This window comes from Astatotilapia calliptera, chromosome 16 (assembly GCF_964374335.1).
Source record: "Astatotilapia calliptera chromosome 16, fAstCal68.1, whole genome shotgun sequence".
NCBI classification, from domain to species: Eukaryota; Metazoa; Chordata; class Actinopteri; order Cichliformes; family Cichlidae; genus Astatotilapia; species Astatotilapia calliptera.
The window spans coordinates 16,859,449-16,875,003 of NC_137437.1; the positions used below are offsets into that span (position 1 = coordinate 16,859,449).

Here is a 15,555-nt window from a genome sequence, read left to right on the forward strand (position 1 = left end):
ACAAGGGAAGATAATAATAAAGAGTCTTTGTGTGCAAACACTCGCATGGACACAGACCCTAAATTAGCTTAATCAACCTACCATCTTTGTAATGAAATCTCATAAGACATATCTGCGAAATGGAACGGTTCGAACATTAAACATGTATCCAAATTATGTAACTTTTTTTTAAATACCCAATTCAATTTTAAGAACAAAATTATATGTAAAAAGTCATAATTTCCACCTTTAAAATGCTGTTACAAACATTATCTTATTCTTTCAGTTGGTGTTTTGTTTGAAAAATGGAGATAAGCTACATGGATTCAGAATACTGAACTACACTACGAACATTTTGGGCACACTGTTTTGGTTTTGAGTCAAAGAGCAATAAGAACAACAAACATAAAGAGCTCTCTACAGCAACAGTGAGAAAAACAAGGAATAAATCTTGCATTTTTTTCAGGTAAACTGATTATAAAAACATTCAGGGCATTATTTTTAGATCATCTTCACCCTATATCCACAGCCTACAATTTCATGTAATAATGCACATAGCAGACACTTTGGTCCTTTTAACTTCAAGCCCTAAACAAGAAGTGACGAGGGGATGCCACCTAAAAGAAAAAAACCACATTGTTTATGTCTCGGTGTGGATGAAAGGCAGTGATGCATCGACCTGTCAGACGGAGGGATAACAGCCAAGTCTGAGAGACGAGCTAGCCTTTAGAAGATTAGCCTCATCATGGAAATTATAGCAATTAGGCTTCTGGACACGAGGCTAGCCTGGCAGTCACACAGCGAGTCCCTGTGTCCTGCTAACCACAACACCTCACATCTGGCACTTTCTATAGACAATATACACACAGACGGTGCTGTCTGCTGCACAGGGGATGAAACGCACATATAAAAACACAACCACATTTGGACAACGAGTGGTTTTGTGTACTGTTTGTTTACACAAGAGTGCGTCTTTGTAATGAAGCGCGTGCTGACACCACAATGTGCACGCATGTCTGTTATTCATTGGGTACTTACACTTAATCGTAAACAGGAGATTCTGAGGAAGAGAGTCCTTGTTTTTTGTGAGCGATCCTGTGAGGTTGTATGAAATCTGGCAGAAAAAAAACAAATAAATACAAATCAAGAAATATATACTAGTATAAAAAAAATATTCCATTATATTTATTCTATCAGTTCATATCTCGCAAATGTGCTATGAACCACAGATACAGATGCAATACAAACAGGCCCAGTAACTGGCTGGTCCTTTAGTGGTCGCCATAGTGGATCATCTGCCTCAATATCGCCCTTTCTCTAGCATTCTCCTTCTGTCGGGCCAATCCTCCTTTATTGCATCCATGAACCTTCTGTGTGGTCCAATATAACCACCTGCAAATGTCCAAACCATCTCAGCCTTGCCTCAATAAGTTCTATCGATGTACTCATTTCTAAGATTCACCGTTTCCAGCTTGGCCTCCTGTCTTTTTTTCAGTGCCACCATCTCCATGATGAGAACTGAGCTGGTCTTGCTACCAACCTAACCTTTTACTCTTGTTGCCATCTTTATGTCACAAATCTGACACTCATCTCAATCAACTCCATCCTACCTGCGCTATCTTCATTAGCTCTCTTGTGCACTGGCTGTTGCTTTGGATGGTTGACCCCAGGTATTTAAACTCCTCACTACCTCTCTCCTTGCTTGCTCACTGTCACACCTGCTTCATTAACACATGTGTTCTGCTTTGCTTCTATTGACTTCCATTCCTCTTCTCTCCAGAGCATACTTTCACCTTTAGTCTCTCTTCCATCTGCTCCCAACTCTCATCACAGATCACAATGTTGTCTGCAAACATCGCAGTCCACACTCCCGCGTGACCTCATCTGTCAGCCTGTCCATCACCATCACAAACAACACGGGGCTCAGTGCCGACCCCTGGTGTAATCCCACCCCCATCTTAAACCCATCTGTCACTACTACTGCACACCATACCACTTTACCGCTGTCCTCATACATGTCCTGCACCTCCCTCACATACTTCTTGTGCCACTCCAGACTTTCTCATGCAGTACTATAGTTTCTCACTTGGCACTCTTTCACATGCTTTCACTAGATTCACAAATTTATTCTGCATACGTCTCCATCAACACTCTCAAAGCAAACATCACATTTATAGTTTTCTTTCTTGGCATGAAGCCATACTGCTGCTCACTGATCATCATCTCTCGTCTTCACCTAGCTTCAGCAACTCTTTCCTATGTCTTGGTATGAGTCATCACCTCTTTCCCTCTGTAAATTCTGCACATCACCCTTATGCTTGAAAACTGACACCAGTACATTTCTCTTCTCACACACATCTTCCTCAGGCATCCTCTCACTCTCAATCTCCTCACACTGTATAAAACAATGTGCTCAAAAAGACATCCTAGACATCGCCACACCTCCACAAGTATGTCATCTGGACTAACTGCGTTTCTAACATTCATGCTCTTTATAGCTGGCCTCACTTCATCCTCATTAATCCTTTGCAAAATCTACTGAAATAAAATTGCCATACACACACAGACCTGTCCTGCATAGTGGCTGACAATAAAGGCTGGGCCTTGGTCTTTCGGTGGGGGGTTCCCATTGCCATCCTTGGTAGTGAGAGACAGCCCATGAATTTGGTTGGAGTCCAACTGGGCAGAGAGCCTCTTGTACAAGGTCTGCTCTAATGGCCGCAGGCTCTGGCTCTCCTCATCTAACACGCACAACAGCCCCTGGGGCTTCTAGAGGAGGAACAAACAGATGTTCACATTATCATTTATTTAGGAGATATTTACAAGCACTAAGCAATAACAGTAATCCATATTTTGTGACACTTCCAGAGAGCCACATTTTTTTTTTTCGTGTGACATGAAGGAGATTCAGTGATATTATTTGATTTAGAGATTTCTCGCACCAATTACAACAGAGGCAGACAGTTGGCTTAGAGGGGCATTAGCAGTTATGTTTATATAGACTTTTTGAACATGTTATGTTTTTGCCTTTTGTCTCAATTAAAACGTCAAGACTTTAACTGTGTACATTAGAAAACTGAATAATTGTGATTCCAAAAGTTAGGTTGGGAAAGTGTGGTTGGGATTGTTGCATTACATAATGTCAGATCAAACTGGACTGGACTGGTCCAAACTAGAAGCATACAGTACCTGAAAAAAGAAGTCCAGAATGGCTGGGTGGTTTCTGGGAGAGCGTGCGTTCTCCATGGCGATGCCCTCCTGCAGACACTCAGCCTGCTCCTGCTGGAATAGCACCTCAGAGACGTACTGCCTCAGCCGCTCATTGGTCATGTTCACACACAGCTGGAATGCACAGAGCGCACACACACCAGCATGTAAACACTCTTCAGCACGCATGGCTGACGTTCATCAGAGAGATGCTGCTGAATGCTTATGTTTAAAGAACAAAAATGTTAACAATGCTGGACACAATCGGCTGTCGGGGGCATAAATGAGCTGACTTCTCTTGTAACAGTGGACCAGTAAACTATTACAAATGTCTGACACCTTGGTGTAGACTAGGGTTTAATGCCAGGAAATGGGATTCCTGGGAAATCCTAGCAAGATTATTTCCCCAGTTCCTGGGAAATGTAAAGACAGAGAAAAAATTAACTTGAGTGCTGTTTATTAAAAAATGTAGCCTGTTAATGAATACAAAGCATTTGGGGTCAATAGCACATGTTCCAACTTCTGAGTTGACACTGTGGGATTGCATTTCCACGGTAACACATTTTGTATGGTGTGGCCTTGTTTATGCACACATCCAGAAGAAGGAAAAAAGTGAGTGCAAAATGAACAAATGTGACTAAAATAAATGATGCCTGTTGTTGCAAGTTCATTTTTGCTTTAATCGGGGAAACTCAGAATCTATTTTAATTATGATTGGTCCATCTGATTTATATATTATAGTTATATTTTGGTAACACCACTATACATTAATTGTCTATTTTGCCTTAATAATAAGCAGAAAAACACGTAGAAAATGTCATTGTGAACACATGCATGCCCGATTCTCCGTGGTGTATTAGAGCTGCTTTAAATGATCAGAGTTTAGCTGAAGTTATTAAAAAGAAACATGTTTAATTCCCAGGATTCCTGGGAAAACTGAAGATGAATTTTCCCAGGAATCCCAGAAAATAAAAACACTTTGCAGTTTATTGTAAACACATGACAAAAAAGATTGAAAGAGATTGTGAAACATCTATAAACATCTATAAAACATGTGTAACACTAATTATATGCAGGTCTTGGTTGACCTTACTGAGCACGATTATGATGCGACTGTATTCCTGAACAATGCAACTGTCATATCGAACAGAAGCACTGCAGATGCAAATCATCTGTGCCCTATTGATGGCTACTGTTAATAGGAGCACTAGAGTAACCAGAGACATATCCATAGCATCGTAAATTCAATAACAAATGCAGTTAAAGTCCGAGCAGCACTCACTGCCATAGCCGCAATTTCAATAAGTACAGACCACTCAAAGGCACTCAGGGCCAGCTACATACTGTCATAGCTTGCCCTTTTAATAGGAGTAATGAGAAGCAGGATAGAGTGGTCAACCTGCAGTGCAAAGTGTCACATCAACTCTCCTTTCTATAGTTTCTCTGGGTTGGCAGTGTACTATAACTGGACTAGTCCAAGGCAGAAACTGCTCCAATACAGCAGAAGTAAAATATCACAATAATTATAGGATATTAGGATAAAATCTGATTTGCTGAATGCATGGTAATCATTAACTAACAGGCGTAATATATTTTTCATAGTGCAGGCGGTCCCATCTTCAGTCTATTCTTTTACTCCAAGCTAGTTTAGTCCATTAACAGCTTAGCCCCAGCAGGTGGTTGATTGAGTTAGCTCATTAGCAAAGTGTTGAGCAGGTACAACACATCCCTGCAAACACAGTTCTAATTAACAAGTTCTAATGACCCCGATCCTTGTGCGCATGTGGAGCGTGCTCGGGTACGCTGCTGCATATGCGTGCACATGTGTGTACAAACATGTCAGAGCTTGTTTGTCACTGAAGTGCCACGTCTACTGTACGAGGTCATTGTGTTTATCCGGAAGTTGCCCCTCCTCTTCCCTCTTCTGTGGGTTTAGTGTCTGATGAAAGAAAGCATGCAGTGCCAGACACAGTAGTTTTTCCTCTCGCTTTTTTTTTTTTTTTTTAGATTTTCTTATCCTGTTACTTTCTTTTCTCTTCTGGCACTTTCTATGACTTAAATAGAAAAGGTGAAATAATCTCTCACCTCCATTTGGACTGGAAAAAAATCCAGATGGGCTAGGCCACTGTTATCTTAGTGACAGACACACACACTCATACAAAGCAAATACAAACAGACACTCTCTTAATGAAAGCTGTGAAAAACTAGTAGCTCCACAGGGAGGAAGTGTGAGCTTTCAGTAGCAGGAATAAGCACTTAGCCTCTTGAGCACTATGAATTACACTCTGAGGCTCCGGATACACACACACACACACACACACACACACACACACACACACACACACACACACACACACACACACAGAAACTTGTCTTGTCTGTCTGATCCCTGCTGATCTTACAACTGAGTAGTCTATTAACAGTGCATGCCTGATGAGAACATGGCAGATTTACAGCCTATAGCAGGTGAGCTGTATACAGCGGCACATGTTGCACTTCACAATCTATAGAACCAAAGATGGCAGACATGCTGAGCAACCTGTGGATGCAAATGTATGTATATATACAAACATGTATTCCAAAACTTCCTTGCCACAGCAGGTAGCTCCATGTGTTTCATTTGGCTGAATTTTAAACCGGAGAGTTCGTCCGTTAGTCGAACCTCGGATACAGGAGGAACAATGCGGTTTTCGTCCTGGTCGCGGAACACTGGACCAGCTCTTTATCCTCTCCAGGATACTTGAGGGTGCATGGGAGTTTGCCCAACCAGTCTACATGTGTTTTGTGGACTTGGAGAAGGCATTCGACCGTGTCCCTCGGGGTGTCCTGTGGGAGGTGTTGCGGGAATATGGGGTGTCTGGCCCATTGCTACGGGCCATTCGATCCCTATACAACCGTTGCAAGAGCTTGGTTCGCATTGCCAGCAATAAGTCGGACTCGTTCCCGGTGGGTGATGGGCTCCGCCAGGGCTGCCCTTTGTCTCCGGTTCTGTTCATAATTTTTATGGACAGGATTTCTAGGCGCAGCCAAGTGGCGGAGGGCTTTCGCTTTGGTGGCCTCAGAATCTCATCTCTGATTTTTGCAGATGATGTGGTTCTGTTGGCTTCATCGGGTGAGGGCCTCCAGCTCGCACTGGAGCGGTTCGCAGCCGAGTGTGAAGCAGCGGGAATGAGGATCAGCACCTCCAAATCTGAGGCCATGGTTCTCAGCCGGAAAAGGGTGGAGTGCCCACTCCGGGTCGGGGATGAGTTCCTGCCCCAAGTGGAGGAGTTCAAGTATCTCGGGGTCTTGTTCGCGAGTGATGGGAGAAGGGAGCCGGAGATCGACAGACGGATTGGGGCTGCAGCTGCAGTAATGCGGACGCTGCACCAGTCCGTCGTGGTGAAGAGGGAGCTGAGTGTAAAAGCGAAGCTCTCAATTTACCGGTCGATCTACGTCCCTACCCTCACCTATGGCCACGAGCTGTGGGTAGTGACCGAAAGAACGAGATCGCGGATACAAGCGGCGGAAATGAGCTTCCTCCTGTTAGGGAAAATATTCTAAAACACTTCTTCAGTAAAGACTCAGAGAAGAGAAACACACAGAGTTCTTGCTAGCAAGGGCAGCTCCCTACTGAGAGACTCGCACTAAGAAACTGCCCCGGTCTTTATTTATACTTCAGTGTGTGTGTGTGTGTGTGTGTGTGTGTGTTACTGCTGATCAAAGGGTCATGAGAGCACAAAAGGTACATCCTTGGTCAGGAAAGGGGGTAGTCTCCCCCACCCTAGATAACATGGTGAGGAAGTCCAGCAGTTCATCTATATGTAAAGAAGCACTTAAACTAAAACAAATGTAACTACGTTAATCCTGCCATAAAACAATAAAACAAGGTATGAGCTCTCATGCTCCCAGACGTGGGGGTGCATTCCTGGGATGCACCCCAAGCCTGCAGCCTGTTAGAGATCACACACAATTAATTATATGCCTCTAAGTATACATGGTTGAATATTTTCTAATACAAATAACTACATGCAGTATTCTACCATATGCAAACTTATATCACTAAAAGATTATACTGACTACTAAATACAATTTTCCATTGACACCTCCGAAGGGTGGCTGGCCTCTCCCTTAGAGATAGGGTGAGAAGTTCGGCCATCCGGGAGGGGCTCAGAGTAGAGCAGCTGCTGCTCCACATCGAAAGGAGCCAGCTGAGGTGGTTCGGGCATCTGACAAGGATGCCCCCTGGGCGCCTCCTGGGTGAGGTGTTCCAGGCATGTCCCACCGGGAGGAGGCCCCGGGGCAGACCCAGGACACGCTGGAGAGATTATATCTCTCGGCTGGCCTGGGAACGCCTTGGTATTCCCCCGGATAAGCTGGAGGAGGTGGCTGGGGAGAGGGAGGTCTGGGCCTCTTTGCTTAGGCTGCTGCCCCCGCGACCCGGCCCCGGACAAAGCGGATGAAAATGGATGGATGGATGGATGGATGGATGGATGGATGGATGGATGAATTTTAAACCAGATATGTTTCCTGACACAGTCTCAAAGGGCATTTCTGAAGCAACCTTATGTTAACTACTATACTATAGGAACCACAATACATCAGATACATAGAAACATTAAAAATAAATAATATAGTGATGTCTCAAACATGAGATGCAGGACTTTAAAAACCCGGTTTTTAAAAAAGGAGTAGTTTATGTGCCAGTTTCAGGTACACCACTGTTACACACTAAGCAAATCTGCTTGTCTTCATAGATAGACTTCTTAATATTAAATATAAACTTTACTCATGAACCAAAACTAAAAGTCATGCACTTATTATTTACTAATGTTTCTGGTAGTGAGCAATAATTACACTGCCTGTTACTAATGTAGCCATATCTGGGTGCAAAAATGAAAAATAAATGGGATCAACTATTCTGGACTAAGATCAACTTGATTCAATAGCCTGTACTGGCAAGTAATGTAATGCCAAATATATAAAGTTGTATTTTATTAAAAACAGGTTTTGTATTCCTCATACACACACACACACCCACATGGTGGTTTGAGGCTGCCTATTACACTAACATGTTGCACAGAGACAGACACTGTGTCAGCCGTTGGTTCATTGGAGGACAGATGAAAATCACGCCACAGTCAGCCACAGACCTCACCACATTCATTACAATTACAGACAAAAATGCCTGGGCTAAAACAGATAAGAACTCCAAATATTTAAAAAATTTGATTAGGATCACATACAGTACCATTCAGAGATATTTCAATAGCAGAGAACGGCCACAGGGGAGGCATTTGGCTCAATTAGGCGGAATAATCACACAGCGTAAAGGGACGAGGAACATAATAGCAATGTTTTGGTTTTTTGGCTGAATTTTAAAACAGAAAGCACTGTCCCACCTGCTCAAATCCATTCTTCTGAAATTCTTCAAACCCAAATATGTCCAAGATCCCAATCTCCCAAGCAGGATCACTGGAACAAAGAAATGAATGTTACTTATTAAATAGCCACTTTTATTTTTCCTGAGTCAACATGAGAAAAGTGTTGCTTATGTCACTAATGAGACATTTGATTCTATTGTGTGTGCGCGTGTGTGTGCAATAAAATCTGAAAGGGGTGTGCCACGAATGTGTGGTTGACAAATTTATTACATTCTGTGGCTGGTGTGTAAACAAGGCAGCTCACAAACACATTCCAGAAGATCTAGCGCAGGTTATCAGAGTGTGATAAGGCTTCACAACATCAACAACACCAAGGATCCTATGTCCTTCACCTGGGTGTGTGTGAACATAAGTTGTTTTTTGTGTGTATCTGAGGCCTCCATTAAAAAAAAAAAAGCCTTGGATGTGTCCTCCATCTCTAACCTGTTGTTCAATACACAGATTTTAGTCCACAAGTTTATTTAAATGTTTATCTCTGCTCTAAACTAAAGGATTACTTTACAGTATTAGTGTTAGTCACTCCAGTTTACACAAATGAGTGATTGCTTTTGGAAATCTGTCATTTCAAAGGTTTTTATTGTGGTGTGTCGCGGAAACACATCTAGACACAGACACCACACACCACTATACCTGATGGTGTCATCTTGTCCCTGAAGGTAGTCGTTGATATTGTTGACCAGATAACTGAAGAGGCGCCCGTAGATGGCTTTGGCAAGCTGGTCCCTGTACTGCTCTGACATCTCTACTGTGTGGCGCCGAGTGATCACATCACCTGCACAAAGGCACAAAATACAGTTTCCGGTATTCGACAGATGGGGTTTTTACACTTTTCTTTCTTTAAAAGGTTAAATCTCCTTAGGGCTATGAATACTACTAGTGGTGCAACGGATCACGGTTGATTCGTAATCCAAACCGATCCCACTCACGGTTCGGCACGCACGTGATCCGAAGATTCGAAAAAAAAGGAAAAAAAGTATGCGTATGGTGGCGTGGTGGGTCTGTCAAGAGATAGTTATGGCCAGTGCTAGCGGTCCAAGTGGAGGAGCAGAGGAGCTTGCGGTATTTAAGCAGCCCTTTGCTGCCCAATCCGACCAGGCTAAAACTATTACAAAAGCTGTTGGGGTGTTTAGCTGCAGACGGGAGGCCGTATCCCGCTGTGCAAAACAAGGGGTTTAAACTATGATGCTTGAGCCACGCTATGATATCTTGTTGCGCGTCCAGTTTAGTGGCAAGATCGTTCCAAGCACGTATGAGCAGGAAAAGATTTAAGTTATGGCTGAACTGTCCCAGGCATCTTCTGTTGCCCTAACTACTACAAATGGGTGGAGCTCCAGGGCAACGGAAAGCTATGTGACCGTGACCGCTCATTATATCGCAGCAGAGTGCGATATAATGAGCGGTGTATTATTGTAGGGTCTACCTTACAATATAAAGCGCCTTGAGGCGACTGTTGTTGTGATTTGGCGCTTTACAAATAAAATTGAATTGAATTGAGTGGTAGATACAAAGCCCTTTACTGCCCTATATTGTACCATAATTTTTTTTAAATCTTTTTTCTTTTTTTACTGATCCGAAAATTGATCCGATCCCTGACTTAAAACCATGATCCGATCCGAACCGTGAGATTTTTGATCACCACTAAATACTACTTATCTCTCTATGCTCTCTCTCTTGAGGGCTCCAAAGACAGTCCCAGGATAGAAGAGATATACAGATTTTTGACATATTAACAGAAAACCCTTCAAATTTGACGCCTACATAAGGGATATTCTGTAAGGGGTATTTCCCAAGCATGGTCTGGGTCCATTTATCCCTTTGGGGGAAGGACCATTGTAAAGCCATAGTAAAATTATTCTGGGTGATTATTTGATTGTGCGCTGAAGCATCATGATGAACATGGTCTCTTCAAGGATGACAATGCCCCTTATCCATATGGTACCACGGCTCACTGAAAGGTTGGATGAAAATAATGCAAATGGTGAACACGAAAAGGCTGATAAAGCAATACCTTTGAAATACTGAACATCAGAGGTGAGGGCGGTGCTTAAGTCACTGGAGGATACCTGCAATAATCCAGCAACTGTTGCAAGGAAGAAAAAGAGAGAGGGAGCAAGGAAGAGGCAGAGTAAATGACAGTGACAGGTTAAAAAAGCATCAAAATAACGCCATTAAATGTTAACCGAGCATCAGAAAGATAGGGACGATAACATCCCAGAGCCCACTGCTCTGATGATGATATCACACTGACAGCATAACAGCCTGAACTCTGCTAAAGCTCATTCCCGTTTAACTGATCGATGAAGCTGGCAGCAATTAGTCATCATTGGATTTCTGAGCAGAACCCATCAACAAACAGCAAAAACAGGTGACAGCAACCCTTCGCTGACATCACTAGTCGTAACAATACATCTCCAAGGTAACAATGTCTCCTTCCCGATCAGGTGCTGATGTGATTTGTTTACATCAAACATGTGCTAGCTGCATAATGAGCGAATTAGACTGAGAGACAGGAAAATAAGGCTGTCCCTGATGACGGAAAAGTCTGTACATGTACATGTTGTTTTCAGTGTGGATACCAAACAGGTAACTGCCTGGCCTTCAGCTATTGCTGGCAAGCTGCCAAGAAGACTACTCTAAGGGAGGATGAGGGAGGCGCTCTGACAGCAAGGTAAATAGAATGAGTTAGTGAGATCCACCCCTCCTCCATTGCCTAGTTCCACTTCCTCTAAGGGTGGAAATGTGGCCCTGGTGGTGGCATAAGCACTGACCTCTCTCCAGCAGCTGCAGGTCGGAAGGGAAGGCTGTGTCAGCATCTGTCAGTGCTGTGAAACGCAGGTCCCCGATATGGAGCACAGCAGAGAGCAGCGTAAATACTGAGTCAACCTCCTAGCAGCGAAAGAGAGAGAGAGACAGGAGAAAGTTGAGAGAATATGATATTAACTATAATCTTTAACTACTAATTAAAAATGGAACTATATGAAACGGTTATCAAATCCAACCTTTTTCATAGGGACATGAGTCTTTATTCGATGTCAACTTCATGATCCTAGTGATCCTTCTAACAAGCCCATGGAGCCAAAGCCTTATTAAGTTCAGTCCTCTTTGCCCCAGACCTCCAATTAATCTCACTTCTATAATTCAGTGGCCAGGTTCGCTCATTATCTTGATCCCTGGCAGTGAAGATAGTGTGGAATAAACATGCTAGTTTTTTATTTTATTTTAATGTATGCATAAATCAACAGCTTAAAAACGCTGCCCTTAAATTAAGCGCAGATCCTGTTATATCTGTGCTGTGTGTCCTCTAGCTTCAGCCCCACTTCAAACAGTTTCATGCAGCACACCACACTCATTTTAAAACACAAACAATCTCTTTTCAGATCAGCATATCATCACCAGTTAAAAAGTAATCTCTATCCTTAACGAAGCGCCTGAAAATGTGTATCACATGACCATTTATACATGTAGGCAGTTGGCGTATGATCAAATATAGAATTTGACTGGATAGCGATCTGGCAGCATAGAAAAAAAGGGTAGCAATGTCTGTCATTTTCCCTGAAGTAAGCGTTTATAATCAAGGTTGACGGCTGTGTGACAAATGAGCGAACAACACAAACTGTCAATGCACGATTGTTTCCAAAAGTTTCAACGTCTACCTGTCCAGCCTGAGGGCAATACCAACGTATTTTAGATTTAAAGCATCCACCTCTTGCTACAGTTATGAGTCACTCTCTGAATCACTCTCTGACTTTGAAAAATGCTGCTGATTGTCTGGACTGACTGGAGCAGCATGGAGATTTTGGAAATGATGCAGACACCTACATTCACTTCCAGTGTTCAGTCATTTCAGCATGCAAATCAAAGTAGAATACATTGCGTTAATTCACATGCACATGATGATAAACGGCAAGTAAAAGATGGTTATTTTACTGATGTATGATTATGGTTATGGTTAGGGTTACTGCTGGTCTCACAGCATATGGTTGTCTAACAAATATCGCTCACTTTGTGCTACACGTATGCCGATATGACAATGTATGTTGATGTGACAGAACACCGTATTGAATCACGTCACAAAACGTAAGCCAAGAAGCACTTTAATTCTGTCTGTCTCACGTGAGCGCTCCTTTAAAACTGCTCAGCTGCTACTCATGTGTTCACACGATCGTCCTCCAAAGAAATATCTGGTTTTACTTTCTCTTCTTCTTCATTAGAGTCTTATATAAGCAAGCAACGTGTGACTCCTGTTTATGCCAACAGATACTGAGTGTGCATGTATAGTCATGTATAGATATGTGTTTACAGGCATGTTAGTACACAGAGAGGTTGTTCCTGAAGCACTTGCCTTAATGGAAACCACTTTCATTTTAAAATGTTTTTATTTTAATTTAATTTAAACATATTAGAACATGTGTGGTTGTGGTTTGAAATGGAATCCTGGAGTTTTGAAATAATTTTGCTTTTTTTAATGTTTATTTTCTTTTAGCAGCAATGATAGAGCTGAGAGTATGGGTAATATTTGGGAGATATAAAAAGACTGGCCTATACGCTGTTTTCATTATCGTTGTCTCTTTTTTGCTAACACGCAAAATGCAAATAAACAGCACAAATATCAGGAAATTCAACAGTTATGATTCACAGGTCCTCCTAACTCGATTCACCCGCTTCTCTTCTCACCCTCTCTTCCTCTGTGCCCTTGAGTAGAGGACGCTTAATGGAATACCCCATTAAACCATGCACTGAATCTCTGAGAGGGGGATGTCTGAGTTTGAGGATGTGTGCTTGTGTACATGCGAATATGTCTGCGAGTGTACTCTTTCCAGGCAGGATATTGGAGCTGATATCTCTGAGATAAACAAGCATTAGTCTCTGTCTGACACTCTATACATGGAGAGACCCTTCCGCTTAGGGAGCAGAAGAAAGAGCAGGGGAGAGAAAAGGCGCTGCGGGGAGCGTTAATGACAGTTGACCTTTGGTTCTGGACTAGGAGCCATCCCCTGATGAGAGCTTAGACAGAGACCAATGGGGGGTCTATCACTTCCCCCCTACTACCCCACCCCTTCTTCTGTCCCTTGGTCCTTCGCTTATCCAGAGGACAGTAATGCCCTCTGATAATACCACTATCTATTGCTCTATCCCTCTGTCCCTTATGCCTTGTCTGTGACTGCTACTGGATTAAAAGGTGAGATGATGGTCACTCAGTGCTGATAGATGCTGACTGGAATCTAAGTATAGAACCTGATAATGGAGTGGGAGCACAGCTGGTGGTGGACAGGACGGACTGTACCAGTGATCACTGCACGCACACTGTAAGCATAAATCAATGTCTCCTCGACTATTCAATTCTATTCAATCCAGCTTTATTTATATAGCGCCAAAACACAACAACAGTCATCTCAAGGTGCTTGATACTGAGAGGCAGAGACCCCACAATAGAAAACCCCAATGACCCTCTATTAACAGGCAGTTTGCAAAGGTGGAAAGGAAAAACTTGATTTTTATAAGAAGAAACCTCTGTCAGATACAGGCTCAGGGAGGGGCAGCCATCTGCTATGACAGAATGGGGTATGCTTTCTGTAGACAGATGCTTCATGAAAATTTTCAAGAAATTTAACTGTGAATACACAAATTCTTGGTGCCCTCTTTATCCCTCAATTCATTATTTCATGCAATCAAGAGAAGCTACCTGTATCTTTGTCATTATTTAACAGGAATAACAGGATATCTGTTTGAAATATTTCACCTTACAGATGAACCAAAGCCAGACGGTTAATTCTACTCGCAAAGTATGATAAACCGGAAGGTTCAGCCTACAGTTTTAGGTCCGCCTAAAGCCCTTGGAGTTCCATCGCCTGGTTTCAGGCAGCTGCAATCTCAGAAAAGAAAATCTGATGTAATATCTCATCAGTGACCTGTGTGACTTGTGACTTCAAGGCCTGTGACACGACAACGTTTATTTCTCCCTGCTGTCAGTAACCTTTGGCTCAACACCGTGCTGTGCAGCTGTGCAAATCAATACCTGCTTGTTGAAGCTGAGGGCTCGCAGGGCTTGTTTGACTGCCGCAAGATGTTCTCTACTCTGGGTAGAGGCTGTAGCTACTGGAGGGTTCTCCCCTGGAAGTCTTCCGCTAATATACCTGCAGTACGGATGGAAAAACACAACCTATAGTGAAGGATACTCATAAAATAAAGCTATTTTTTAATAAGTGACACATATTATCTTTATGGACAGGACACCATATATGCGTGTATTATATCAAGGCTTGTGTGAACTGTAGCTTGTGAGATCTAAATTTTCAGCAGCAACATAACCGACAGTCATTTTTAAAACGTATTAAATCATTTAGTAATATAGAACATATAAAGCCCATGACAGCCGCATACCTATGAGCCAAGACGTTGTTGAGGTAAAGTGCACTCTTCTCCTCAGCTGAAAGGCCCTCAGCCATCAAATAGAAGATTTTGAAGCTGTGTTGTTGAGCAGGCAGGTGGACTAGACGGGACTTCTCCAGCATATAGGTGTATACATGGGCTTAAACATTAAAATGTGATCATAATTCAGTAACAGGGGAGTCCAAATCACGTTTTAACAATGGCAGTTGTGAAAAATGTAAATCTGTGGCCACTACTGAAAGACCAGTCGACAGGTATCAAATAAACTGGAGTAAAAGAAAAAAAAAAGGTGATTCACATAAAAAGAAACAGACATATAGGATTTTGCTGCCCTCTGCTGGTGTGCAACTGATCTTGAAGAAAGTGGATTTAATAGTAGAGTATCTTAATCACAAATACAGTGGCTGAGAATGTGAAATTTACTCTGTTATTCTGACAATGATTTTAATATTCAAGAATAAAATGTGTGGAACAAAAATGGTAAATATTTTATTTTGTGTGAATCGAATCAGAACAGAGACATTCTGATTGAAGTTTTTTGTTTTGATCCGTGCAA

General features: G+C 42.5%; 1 protein-coding gene across 4 annotated transcripts in view; it reads right to left on the bottom strand.

Annotated features, from left to right (window-relative positions):
- myo16 (myosin XVI) overlaps window positions 1–15,555 on the bottom strand; it is a 106,036-nt gene that overhangs the window by 38,348 nt on the left and 52,133 nt on the right. For all 4 annotated transcript variants that reach the window (XR_003269904.2, XM_026143916.2, XM_026143915.2 and 1 more), the window contains exons 16-24: window positions 14,991–15,138; window positions 14,626–14,743; window positions 11,378–11,495; window positions 10,618–10,689; window positions 9,240–9,381; window positions 8,568–8,640; window positions 3,169–3,321; window positions 2,548–2,748; window positions 1,018–1,093 (exon numbers count right to left, since the gene is read on the bottom strand). Coding sequence is in view for 3 of the 4 variants with exons in the window: in XM_026143916.2 (XP_025999701.2) it covers window positions 1,018–1,093; window positions 2,548–2,748; window positions 3,169–3,321; window positions 8,568–8,640; window positions 9,240–9,381; window positions 10,618–10,689; window positions 11,378–11,495; window positions 14,626–14,743; window positions 14,991–15,138 (1,101 nt within the window). In the remaining variant the exon portion in view is untranslated. The remainder of the gene's footprint in view (window positions 1–1,017; window positions 1,094–2,547; window positions 2,749–3,168; window positions 3,322–8,567; window positions 8,641–9,239; window positions 9,382–10,617; window positions 10,690–11,377; window positions 11,496–14,625; window positions 14,744–14,990; window positions 15,139–15,555) is intronic.